The sequence below is a fragment of the Rhinopithecus bieti genome, unplaced genomic scaffold, assembly GCF_001698545.2.
Source record: "Rhinopithecus bieti isolate Rb0 unplaced genomic scaffold, ASM169854v2 scaffold_15283, whole genome shotgun sequence".
NCBI classification, from domain to species: Eukaryota; Metazoa; Chordata; class Mammalia; order Primates; family Cercopithecidae; genus Rhinopithecus; species Rhinopithecus bieti.
This window is the reverse complement of record NW_016808172.1, coordinates 466,057-478,347: the sequence shown is the minus strand read 5'-3', so window position 1 is coordinate 478,347 and position 12,291 is coordinate 466,057. Positions and strand designations below refer to the sequence as shown.

The 12,291-nt window shown below is 65.6% G+C and overlaps 2 protein-coding genes across 2 annotated transcripts in view; one reads left to right on the top strand and one right to left on the bottom strand.

Moving 5' to 3' along the window:
• Positions 1-6: 6 nt before the first annotated feature.
• On the top strand, positions 7-11,052 carry TMEM259 (transmembrane protein 259). Its single transcript, XM_017885664.1, has 11 exons — positions 7-167; positions 6,353-6,634; positions 7,456-7,555; positions 8,177-8,287; positions 8,540-8,662; positions 8,737-8,837; positions 8,921-8,978; positions 9,056-9,139; positions 9,219-9,351; positions 9,537-9,636; positions 9,804-11,052. Exons 1-11 carry the CDS (start codon positions 96-98, stop codon positions 10,347-10,349), a joined length of 1,710 nt encoding a protein of 569 aa, XP_017741153.1. The 5' UTR covers positions 7-95; the 3' UTR covers positions 10,350-11,052.
• The window catches only part of GRIN3B (glutamate ionotropic receptor NMDA type subunit 3B), a 10,502-nt gene continuing 9,185 nt past the window's right edge, over positions 10,975-12,291 (bottom strand). Inside the window, 3 exon segments of the mRNA XM_017885631.1 lie at positions 10,975-11,512; positions 11,769-11,839; positions 11,921-12,085. Coding sequence (XP_017741120.1) covers positions 11,101-11,512; positions 11,769-11,839; positions 11,921-12,085 — 648 coding nt within the window. The 3' untranslated portion in view covers positions 10,975-11,100.

Here is a 12,291-nt window from a genome sequence, read left to right as displayed (position 1 = left end):
GGCCCGGCCCCTGCGCGCGGGCCTCGCACCCCAACCTCAACCCCAACCCCCTCATCAACGTGCGCGACCGGCTCTTCCACGCGCTGTTCTTCAAGATGGCTGTCACCTATTCGCGGCTGTTCCCGCCCGCCTTCCGCCGTCTCTTCGAGTTCTTCGTGTTGCTCAAGGTGACCGCGGCCCCGACCCCCGACCCTTGACCCCAGCGCCTGGCCCGACCCCCATGTCTGCGACCTGCGACCGCGACCCCTGGCCTCGCTGGGGACACCGAGCGCCACCCTGCACCCTGAGGCCCAGATCCGACCCTACCGATTAGGGCCCTTCCTCGCGACCTCTGACCCTGGCATTGGCCAGGGACACCGTCTCGTGACCCCATCCCGCCCGGGGACGTACACCCGGGAAGGCCGGTTGCCACTGCACTAGAAGCCGCTGTTCTCTACTCTGGAAACCTCACTCTCAGCCCCCTCCAGGGCCCATCCTGTCCCCGGCGACCGCCTTTCCCCGGTCCCCATCCACCCAGGCTTGGAGCCCAGTCCTGGCCTGCGACGTAGCACCTCCCGCCCTTTGACCCCTGACTCTGCCGCCTGTGACCCTCAGTCCCGAGGCCTCTTTTTCCTCCCCATGTGCTGGCCAGGAACCCAGCCTGACCCAGGGCTCCCTCGGACCAACCCCAGCCCTGGAAGTCCACTCCCCACTCTTCCTCCTGGTGGGGCTCTCTCCCTCCTTGTAGCCTTCCACCTGCCCCCACCCCGTTCCCCTCTCCTGAGCCTCAGGGGAATGTGACTTAGCTGAGGTCACCTCCCTAGGGTTAGCGGCAGAGTCACCGGCAGCAGCGTTCCAGCCCATCCCCGGCCTCCTCCGCTTGGTCCCCACCCCCTTCCTGATCCAGGAGCTCAGGTTGTGGGGCTGTCTCCTGTGCCTCCTGTATGAGGCACCGACCTCTGCGTCTTGGCTTCTGCCCCCCTCCTGCCCTCCTCAGATGGCACAGAGGTCTCAGCCGGGCAGGACTGGCATCGGCCTGAGTCCCTCTGAGAAGGAGTCAGTCTTGGGTGACAGGAGGGGCTCAGCAGCAGCTGCAGCCCCTCAGAAAACAAGTGGGCCGGGCTCCTGGACCACCGGGGGAAATGGAGCCACGGCCGTTTCTGTTTTGCATCAGAACACCGCAGTGCTGGGGCTTCCGGGGTGCTGAAGTTGGGCTGTGAGCTTTTTGGAGCTAGTCTGCAGAGAGGGGGCTGAGGCTGGCAGGCCAGACCTGTTGGTCAGGAGCCGGCTGCTCTTTTGGGCTCGGCAGGTGGAGCTGGAGCTTGGCGGTCCTGCAGACCTGGGTGTGGGTCCCAGCCTACCACCGCCTTGAGGGAGGCCCCCTAGCCTCCAGATCCGTGGCCTCCCCAGGCCAGAGCTCAGCCCGTCATCCTTCCTGCCTTCTTCCTGCAGCCCCCAGAGTGGCGTGGTGGCCTCTGGGCACCTGAGCAGGACTGTGAGGGTTACTCAGGCAGGCAGCCTTTCCTGGCTCTGGGGTCCACAGACGGGACCTGAAACTGTGGACGGAGGCTGGTCTGTGGACGTGGGTTTTCCTTCCATGGAGTAGCCTGGGTCCAGGATGGAGCCACTCTGTCCTTAGGCTTGTGGCAGATGTGTGCTGGGTGCCAGGCCAGGTTCCCCCGACAGAGCTCAGCCTCCCTGGGAGGTGCATCCCTGTTGCCTGGGCTTCCGTCCCACCACGTCCCAGTTTGGAAAGGGATCAAGCCTACGCAACTCTATCTCCAGGCAGGCACCACTCAGAGGTGGTCAGATGGGGCTGGACCAGAGCCGGAGGTCCCCCCTCTCCTGTGTCGGGTGGAGACTCTGGGGAGGTTCTCAGCGACCCCCATCCCTCCTCCCTCAGCAGGGGCCTCTGGGGTGCGAAATCTCTGGGTGGTGATTTTTTTTTTTTTTTTTTTTTTGAGATGGAGTCTTGCTCTGTCACCCAGGCTGGAGTGCAGTGGCTCGATCTCGGCTCACTGCAACCTCCACCTCCTGGGTTCCAGCAATTCTTCTGCCTCAGCCTCCTGAGTAGCTGGGATTACAGGCACCCACCACCACAACCAGCTACTTTTTTTTAATTTTTGGTAGACGTGGGTTTTGCCATGTTGGCCAGGCTGGTCTCAAAACTCCTGATTTCAGGCGACCTGCCCACCTTGGCCTCCCGAAATGTTGGGATTACAGTTGTGAGCCCCGGCGCCTGGCCTGGGTGGGGAAATCGGTTCGTTGTGAATTCTCCACCAGGTAATCTGGTGGCTTAGAATCTGACCCTGCCGCCTTCATTTTTACTTATCTGCAAAGTGCAGGCTGGGACTGGCTTTCAGAGGCTACTTTGAATTCCAGAAGGTTCCTCTGCTTCCTGCCCACCTGGCTTCCGGAGCTCTCCCTGCAGAGAGCCAGGTCCTCCCTGGTACGATCCCTTCAAGGTTTCTTCATTCTGTGGCCCCTGTGCAGCTGAGCTCCCAGCCCTGAGCTGGCCTGGAGCCCCCCGGCCCTCCCCCATGCCTGGGTGGCTTTAGGAAATGCCAGGAGCTCCCAGCCCTGAGCCAGCACGAGGCCCCTCAGCCCCTCACCCTTGCCTGGGTGGTTTTAGAAAATGCCAGGCAGTGCCAGGTGCTAGGGAGAGAGGAGGCAGCAGGGGCCTGTGTTCCAGAGGCCCTGGGGAGACCTCCCTCCAGCCTCAGCATCCACCTCTGCTGGCCTTCATGGCCCCGAAGCCAGTGTGGTAGAGACCGTCCATCCTAGGGCACTATCGCTGGGTGCCAGCACTTGTGCAGTTGGGCTCTGGACCCAGGTGACCACTGAGTGGATGCCCACAGGGTGAAGGGGGTCTCGACTCAGCGCACTGCACATGGGCAAGGGCCCACCCCTAGCCATGGAGAGTAACGGGCTCCTCCGGTGGGGCCGTTGTGAGGGTGAAAGACAGGGTATATGAGACCCCAGCGGCCGTGCTCTGAATGGGGGACCTGTCACATTGAGGCCACTGTGTGAGGCTGCAGTGGAAGGAGAGGCCCCCGTGGTCTGGAGGCGGGAAGCACCCCAGGTGGACAAAGGGGAGCCCCAGGTAGTGTTTCCTGGCCGGGGCTGAGGGCTCTGTGCCCCACCTGGGGAGGAGAGTGTGGCTCTGCAGGCTTGTCTGTCAGTCTGTGGGTCGCTCAAATACCCAGAGAGGGAGCAGGCTGCTCCTGGTCCTCCAGGTCTGTGGGGAGACAGGAAGGGAAAGGCCCACCCGGTGGCTGAGTGTTGGGGTGCCCTGGGAGCCGTGGCCAGAACATCCGGGAAGCTTCCTGGTGTGGTGAGCACAGCCCCAGGCTGGGGGAGGTGCTCCTGTGGGTGCAGCGGTGTGTGGGCTGACCTGGAGGAAGAAAGGGCCATAGGGGTGGGGTGACTCCTGTGGGGGGTGGGCAGGGCGTCCTGCCACAGCCAGTGGGACGGGGCGGGGTGTCTAGGCAGCTGGAGGGTGTGTGGGAAGGCCCTGAGGCTGGAGCAGGTGGGCACCTGCTGGGGAGCTAGGGTCAGGGACAGGGTCATGGAGTATAGGGGTCTGTACCACCCAAGACATGCCAGTGGCTGAGCCAGGTGGAGGGCAGAGGGTGGTCAGGGGCCCATGGGAGCATTTGCAGTTGAGATCCCTGGGGAGGGCTGCTGTGGGCGTGGACGAGGCTGCCTGGGCGTGTGGTGCCAGGCCGGGCCAGGTGAGGTGTCTGCTGCAAGGTAACTGATGACAGGTCTTGGGAAGGAGGACCTGGGACTCAGGATGAGCCTGTGTCTGCCTGGGCGGTGCCTGCTCCTTGTTTTCTGGTGGGAGATTGTGGGGGAGCTGAGGCTTTGGTGGGAGCAGGCCTTGTCCAGTGGGGCAGATTCCTGGTCAGGCTGTCAGGGAAGAAGGACCCTGGTGGGCCCAGGCTGGGGGTTCCTGAGCCCGGTCAGCACGGAGCACCTGATAGGGCAGACATAGTGACATCTGAGTCATAGCGTCTGGGGGACTTGGAGTCTTCCACTGGAGTGTGTGCACATTGTGTGAAGACACTGGCGTCCTCTCATCATGTCTGCTGTCTTCATAGCACAGGTCACTCACACCCTTCCTCAGGGCGACCCCAGGCACTGCTCTTCTCTGTGGGGCCTTCAGCGTGCAGCCTGGCACTGCCCCGGCCCCTCCCTCCTGGCCATGTGACCTCAGCAGGTCCAGGTCTGTCAGGACCTCTGCGTCAGTTCCTCGTCTGTAAACCAGGGATGGTAACAGCCGTGCATCCCTTGGGAAGCGTTGAGCAGCCCCGACCTCGGCCCACTGTGTGTCAGCACTTTTTGGAACATCTTGGCACAGGGTCCATAGCTGTCCTGGGCACAGCTCCTGCTGGACGTCTGGGCCTGGAAGGCTGAGCATGGCCACCAGCGCATCCACCGTGGGCCTGGCCGGCCCCTGTCTCCTGAGGGTGCTGAGCCGAGGGACTGCTGGGTCAGCGTCTGACCGTGAGCCACCACTGGGCCCAGCCTCCATGGCTCCTGTCCCCAGATGTCATATGGGGGAAGTGCTTTGAAGGCATCTCGGGCCCCAGGGCTGGCCACCATTCATACTGCCCTCCCTGCCTCCGCCAGGACACAGGGGAGCCCTCCCCAGCAGAGGGCCCTGCCCCTCCTCCCGCCCACCACCCATTTGTAGCTTCGGCATCTGTGGGCGGGGACCTGAATGCCTGGCGGTCAGGGTTTTGCTGTTGCCTGTTTCTGCTTCAGTCTCAGCGCTGTGCGAACCTCCATCCCCTGCGCTCCTTTGGCTGTAAGGACTGGAAATGCAGTTCAGATCAGCCCAGGGGTTCTCCAGCTCCTGGACCTGGCGAGTGTGATGGGGCGAGCCCAGCTGCAGGTGCGGCTGCACCCAGGGCTTCATCTGTGCTCAGACTCAGGGCCTCCCTCAGGTCACAGCACTGCGGCCGGGCCAGAAGTAGGTTGCTTTGCTGACTCGGCTCTTTGCTCAGTCTGCAGAGGGCTCTGGAGAGGAGGCCCGGCTCCCTGTGGGCATGGAAGAGTTGAGGCTCCTGGTGGTCTTGCCCATGGCTGTGCGGCCACAGGTGGCTCACTGCACCCCGGGCCTCAGTGCACCTGCCAGCAGGTCAGGGAGGGGTCCTGTGCTGCAGGCCTCTTTGGCTTGTGGTTTTGAGTCTGGTCAATTTTTCCCTGAGAGTCTGTGGTTCCATGTGGCTGTGGGCGCCCCCTTGGCCCAGCTGGGTCCTCAGTTTCCCAGATCGAGGCAGCAGGTGGACATGACCCTCACCAGGTTCGGGATTGCCTAGACCTCAGGTTGGGAGGTACAGCGGGCAGCCAAGCTGCCAGATGGTGAGGTGGGCTCCCGGGAAGAGGGGCTGCCCTGAACTGAGGGCCCCCCTCTGAGTTGTGCCTGCAGCGTGCTGGGGCGTGGGCTCCCCAGGCTCTGTGGACATCGAGGTGGGGCCATCCTTGGCACTACTGGGTGCTGAGCAGCATCCCTTGCCTCATGCACTCCATGCTGGGAGCTCCCCCAGTTGTGACAACCACAAATGTCCCAAGCATCCCCTGGGCAGGAGCCCCCAGGTGACAGCTGTGCCACCCCAGTTCACAGGCTGGCCCTGCCGCGGGGCGCCCTGCCCAGCCACGGAGGTCCACTGTCTCCCCAGCAGCTGCGGCTGGCCCTGCCAGGCCTGGGAGGGGTGTACAGGGCGCCCCGGCGGGTGAGAGAAGCTATTTTTAGCTGGTGAGATCAGGAGAGTGCTGGGGACACAGTGGAAGGTGAGGCAGAAGCAGCAGGATGGGCTGTGGAGGGCTGTGCCGGTCTTTCATAGGCAGTAGGCCCAGCTGGTGGCCCCGGGGTGGCAGCAGCACCCAGGCTGCACCTTGCAGGGCAGGAGCTGTTGCCTAGCAGAGAGCCCTGGTGTGCTCCACTTGGTGGGTCTGAGTCCAGCCTCGTCTCTTCCCTGGTTTGGGGGGTCCTGTGCACATCTGAGAGGGCCCCAGCCTGCTGGCTTTATCCGGCTCACCCCTGAGGAGGTGCGGGGCAGTCACAGGCATCGCCTAAGCCCTGGGGGCCTGTCAGAGCCAAGCTGCAGGTGGTAGAGCCCTTCCAGGGTTGGAGTGGAGTGTCCCCGGGATCCTCAGTCACTTGGGCTGCGTGAGGGGTTGGCACGTGAGGGGTTGGCCAGGTGCCGTCAGTGTGGGAGGGACCCGGGGTCCTCAGAGCCCAACTTGGCTTCTGGGGTTTCCTTCCTTCCCCTGTCCTGGGCGGCCCAGCGTGCCCCACGATGTGGGGCAGGTGTCGGCTGCAGCGGGCCTTGGGGCACCCCACTGACTGCCGGCCGTCCCCCAGGCCCTGTTTGTGCTCTTCGTCCTGGCCTACATCCATATCGTCTTTTCCCGCTCGCCCATCAACTGCCTGGAGCATGTGCGTGACAAGTGGCCTCGCGAGGGCATCCTGCGTGTGGAGGTGCGGCACAACTCGAGCCGCGCGCCCGTCTTCCTGCAGTTCTGTGACGGCGGAGGCCCTGGGAGCTTCCCGGGCCTGGCCATGGAGCCAGGCAGCAGCCTGGATGCGGAAGACGAGGAGGAGGAGGAGCTGACCATGGAGATGTTTGGGAACAGCTCCATCAAGGTGAGCCAGGCCTGGGCTCAGCCGCAGCCGAGGCCGGTGCCCCATAAATGCTCGTGGCTGAAGGGGCAGTTCCTGACACGGACAGGATGTTGGGGTTCTTGACTTTCAGGGACCTGGCATGCAGACAGGCCTGCCTCTGCCTGTCACGGCCTTTTGGTGGTCTGGGGGCTCTGAAGCCAAACCCTCCACCTGTCTACTTGCTGGAGGCCTGGGCTGGGCAGACTCTGGCCTTCCAGAGTCCAGCTGTTCCGGGAGGGGATTGGCTGGGCCTAGGGGTGCAGTGGGCAGGAATAGCTGAGGAGGCCTTGGGGCTGGGAGGTGAGAGCTCTGGGCCCATCCTCGCCGTCCTCAGGTGGCCCCGCTGCCTGCAGAGGTGCTGGGTGTCTGGTCAGCTTGTGGTGGCCTCGGGCACTGGTGGGACCAGGTGGCTGTGTTGGGCCCCACGGCCTGGTGGGAGATCTTTTTGCTTCAGCAGTCAGGGTTTGGGGTCCCACCTGTTCCACAAAGTCAACTCCAAGAGTTTGAGCGTTTGGCCAGAGCATAATGGATTCCTCCATGGGGTCCACTGTCTGTGGCTGGCCCCTTCCCCAGCTTCAGGACTCAGACCCATGCCTGGAGATGGCCTCACAGCAGGGCAGGGTTGGTGCTGAGGTAGGATCCCAGCTGAGGCAGGAGGCACATGCAGTCTACCCTGGCCTGGTCAGTGATGGGGCAGAGGCTGAGGCACCCAGCCCCTTCCCGTCAGCAGGACTGCATCCTCAGGCCGGGTCCTCACAGCCTGGGCTGGCGCTGCTGACACCCCGGTCCCTGGTCACCCACAGTTTGAGCTGGACATCGAGCCCAAGGTGTTCAAGCCGCCGAGTAGCACAGAGGCCCTGAATGACAGCCAGGAGTTCCCCTTCCCCGAGACGCCCACCAAAGGTAGGCCACCCACCATAGGTGTACTGCCTCACAGGGCTGCCCCAGCCATTGGGTGCCGGGGTGCAGGTGGGGTCCCTCCGAACATCCCCAGCCTGCCGGGCGCATGCCCTGAACCATTCAGGGCAGCTCCATGCCTCAACTTCCCCATCTGTCAGCACACGAGGCTGTGGGGACACCCCAGGGCCTGGGGTAACTGGCTCAGCTCATCCTCTCTGGGACCCTCTTGTGAATGGCAACTTGGAGGGGATGGGCCCCTTTGGCTTTAAGCCTGGCTGGCTGTGCTCAGGGAAGCCCCTGCCCCTGCCCATGTGGCAGCAGCAGGCGGTCTCTCCAGAGGGCCGCGGCCTGTGAAGTGTTGGGGGTGTGCTGACGGGCCGCCAGGGCAGAGGGGCAGCCCTGCATCCAGCCAGCCCCAGCCAGGGAGAGGGGCCACGGGCGGAGCCTGGCCAGCCTCGGCAGCACACAGGGCGGGACACCTGCGTGGGTGGGCACCATCCCGAGTGTCCATGTCGGGTCCTCCCAGCACCCACCAGGGGCCCAGGGCTCAGCAGGTCTCACCCTCTGCCCCTCAACACCTGCCTCGCCTGGAGGCATTGACCTGCCCCTGGTTCTGCCCCGTAGTGTGGCCACAGGACGAGTACATCGTGGAGTACTCGCTGGAGTATGGCTTCCTGCGCCTGTCGCCGGCCACCCGCCAGCGTCTGAGTATCCCTGTCATGGTGGTCACCCTGGGTGAGTCTGAGCTGCTGGGCTGGGGGAGCTCCATGGCGGGGCCTCCCCTCCTCCCTGGGGTCTCCTCCTGCAGGTGCGGGGCTGGGGGCTGTGCAGGAAGCACTGGGGTCTGCCCCACCCCAGGCACGCTTCCCAGGGCTGGGGTTCCTGAGTGGGTTTCCTAAGAACGGGCAGGGCCGGGAGGCAAGTGGGGCCTCAGCGATGGAACCAGCTGGGGCAGGGCTCCCGGCTCCCTGATCCACCCGCCCGCAGACCCCACGCGGGACCAGTGCTTCGGGGACCGCTTCAGCCGCCTGCTGCTGGATGAGTTCCTGGGCTACGACGACATCCTCATGTCCAGCGTGAAGGGCCTGGCGGAGAACGAGGAGAACAAGGGTGAGGCACGCCCTGGGGCCGGAGGTTGCGAGGGCGCAGGCTGCGGCCGGCGCTCACGGCCCTCTCCGCCGCAGGCTTCCTGCGGAACGTGGTGTCGGGCGAGCACTACCGCTTCGTGAGCATGTGGATGGCGCGCACGTCGTACCTGGCCGCCTTCGTCATCATGGTCATCTTCGTGAGTGCCTCTGGGCGGGCGTGGGCGCTGGCGGGGCGGGAGCCAAGCAGCCCCTCACAGCCCCTCCCGCGCGCCCCCTGCAGACGCTGAGCGTGTCCATGCTGCTGCGGTACTCGCACCACCAGATCTTCGTCTTCATCGGTGAGTGGCCCGCCGGCGCGGGGCGGGGTGGGCGTTCTCCAGGCCCTCACCGGGCGCCCGCCGCCCTGTGCCCGCAGTGGACCTGCTGCAGATGCTGGAGATGAACATGGCCATCGCCTTCCCCGCAGCGCCCCTGCTGACCGTCATCCTGGCCCTCGTCGGTGAGGACCCCACCCGGCCTCCCCGCCCTGTGCCGCACCCCGCCCCGCCCGCTCCAATCGGCGCCGCCTCTCCCCGCAGGGATGGAGGCCATCATGTCCGAGTTCTTCAACGACACCACCACCGCCTTCTACATCATCCTCATCGTGTGGCTCGCGGACCAGTACGACGCCATCTGCTGCCACACCAGCACCAGCAAGCGGCACTGGCTGCGGTGAGCGCGGCGCGGGGGCAGGATGGAGAGGGTGCTGGTGGGCAGGGGTCGGGGCTGATGGAGGGAGGGGTGTTGGAGGAGGGGCCGGGGGCTGTGCCAAGCGGGAACCCCAGGGGCGTGGCCTGGCGGGGTGGGACCTGCGGTGGGGCGGGGCAGCGCCGACGCCCTCACACCCCGCCCCGCAGGTTCTTCTATCTCTACCACTTCGCCTTCTATGCCTACCACTACCGCTTCAATGGGCAGTACAGCAGCCTGGCCCTGGTCACCTCCTGGCTCTTCATCCAGGTGAGGCCCAGGCGGCAAGCAGGGGGCGGGCCAGCCGTGCCTTTCCGAGCGGGAGAGGCCGCAGCCCGGGAAGAAGCCCTGCGGGGTGGGCTGCCCTCTGGGAGCAGTGGCTGGGCGGAGCAGGGGCGCCGGTCCCGACTCCCGCCCTCCCTCCCTCCCGCCCGCAGCATTCCATGATCTACTTCTTCCACCACTACGAGCTGCCTGCCATCCTGCAGCAGGTCCGCATCCAGGAGATGCTGCTGCAGGCACCGCCACTGGGCCCCGGGACCCCCACGGCGCTGCCCGACGACTTGAACAACAATTCGGGCGCCCCGGCTACCGCCCCGGACTCTGCCAGCCAGCCCCCCGCCCTGGGCGCCGTCTCACCCGCGGCCGGTGGGAGTCCCGGGCCTGTGGCCACGGCGCCCAGCTCCCTGGTGGCCGCAGCAGCCTCAGTGGCAGCAGCTGCCGGTGGTGACCTGGGCTGGATGGCAGAGACCGCTGCCATCATCACAGACGCCTCCTTCCTGTCCGGTCTGAGCGCCTCCCTCCTGGAGCGGCGTCCAGCCAGCCCGCTGGGCCCTGCCGGGGGCCTCCCCCACGCCCCTCAGGACAGTGTCCCCACGAGTGACTCCGCAGCTTCTGACACAACTCCCCTGGCAGCTGCAGTGGGCGGGCCTAGCCCGGCCTCCATGGCCCCAACAGAGGCGCCCTTGGAGGCTGGGTCCTGAGCCGCACAGCTGAGCCGCCTCTGACCCCTGCTGGCTGGACCTGACCTTCTGGAGCCCTTGGGGGCTGGGGAGTCGGGCCACCTCCTTCCTCTGGGACTGCCCAGCCTGTGTCGGGGGCTTTCAGGGTGTCATGGGGTTTGCCCGGAAGGCGGGCTTCCCTCCCCGTGGTGTGAGGTTGTGCCCGAGGCTTGTACCCGCTAGTGAGCTGTTTGAGCTGGCCAGCAAAGAGAGGGGGTGGGGTTCCATGGAAGGTTCTGGAGGGGGCTTGGTGAAAGGTCTGTAGTGAACCGTCTTGAGGATGGAGTGGGGTCCCATGGTGCAGGTCTCTGAGCAAGGCGGAGGTGTGGAGGAGAGGCCGGGATGGAGCGGGGCCTTGGACCCTAGCGCTGTCCCGGCCGGCCTCAGCCCGGCTCTGCCTGGTGCTCCCTGCAGTGCCTTCTCCATGGCCCGGCCCTCCCCGCGTGTGCACCAGGCCTGGGGTCTCCGGGAGAGCAGAGCTTGTGCCTCTGGCATAGGGACGTGGGGTGCAGGCGCCAACGTTAGTGGCAGCAGCCAGGGCTGTGAGCCAGCCCCACTCGGGGTGGAGTGGGCCGGTGGCCAAACCAGTCACTCGGAGAGGAATGCGGAGGAGCGCTCATTCCATTCTATTTAATTGCAGTGCACAAAATTGTGTTTGTATATAGAATAAACTGTCGACAGCGGCCCACTGCACTGTGTGTGTGTCTTGAGCCCAAAGGGCCTGGCTGCCACCTTATTCCGGGCCCCCCTGTCGGCCAGAGTGTGGTGGGTCCTCCCGGGGGGCCCCTGTGGCCTGAAGCAAGCGCAGAGGCCGGTGGTGTGCGCTGTCCCCGAGCTGTGCCCGGAGCTCGCTGCGCCGCACCAGGGCCTGGCGGAGCCGCTCGCGCGCTATCTCGATGCACCGCTCCAGCTCCTGCAGCTCCCCGGGCTGCGGGGCTCCCGTGGGCCTTGCAGCGGACGGGCGGCCGTTGGAGCACAGCCAGACGGGACTCTCTCGCGGCGCATCCTCCGCCTCCGCGTCCGCTTGGGGCGCCACCACCACAGCGGGCTCCAGCAGGAAGCGCACGCGGCGCTCCCGTTTCCAGCCCTCTGGAGCCGTTGGCGGGTCCTGCTGCTGCTGCTGCTGCTCCTCTACCTCGGGGCCGCTGGAGACGGAACCGGCCTGGTCAGTGTCTGCCGGGGCAGCCGTCTCGCGCCCTCGGCCTCTGCAGGGGCCACTGAGGGCAGAGGGTGGCCGATAGGCACAACCAGGGAGCTGCGGTGTGCACAGAGCCGTCCGGGGGTGGGCGGGGGGCCTGCGCGAACCTCCTGCACCCCGCGGCCGGCTTGGAGGCGAGCTGGTGGGGTGAGTCTGGGTCGTCCTGGGACGTGGTCCGCCCCATCACCACTTACACCACTTACCTGGGCTCCGCCTCTGCCGTCCCCTCCTTCGACCCCTCTGGCGGCTCCGTGTTGAGGGCGCGGTGGATTTTCTAAAACCCCAGACAGACCCGGTTGGCGAGGAGGCGGGGGTGGTGGGGCCGCCCGCCGCCCGCCGCCCGCCCGGTCCCCACCTGGCTGGTGTGCAGCCAGTACTGCAGCCTGCTCCCCCTGCGGATGCGCGGCAGTGCCAGGCGGAAGAAGGCGTGCTCGCCCAGCGAGCTGAGCAGAGCGCTGCCCAGGCCCAGGCACAGCAACACGAAGAGGCCCGAGAAGTGATAGATGCTCATCTGCAGGGTCTGGGGCAGCACAGCAGGAGCCCCTCACGGTCACGTAATGGCAGGCCCCTGGGGAACCTTGAACTGGGGGAGAACAGTTTGGGCCAGAGAGGGGTCTGGGGCAGTGGAGCCAGGCTGGGAGGCAGGGACTCCATGTCTGGGGGAGTGAGGTTTTATGGAGGAGGGGGCACTGGAGCTGGGTTTTTTTTTTTTTTTTTTTTTTTTTT

Excerpts from the sequence above, each read along its gene's own strand:
- TMEM259 (XM_017885664.1), top strand. The coding sequence starts at position 96 with ATGGCTGTCACCTATTCGCGGCTGTTCCCGCCCGCCTTCCGCCGTCTC. Across the intron at positions 7,556-8,176 it reads CCCCGAGACGCCCACCAAAG|TGTGGCCACAGGACGAGTAC; the intron begins GTAGGCCACCCA and ends TCTGCCCCGTAG. Across the intron at positions 8,979-9,055 it reads CCAGATCTTCGTCTTCATCG|TGGACCTGCTGCAGATGCTG; the intron begins GTGAGTGGCCCG and ends CTGTGCCCGCAG.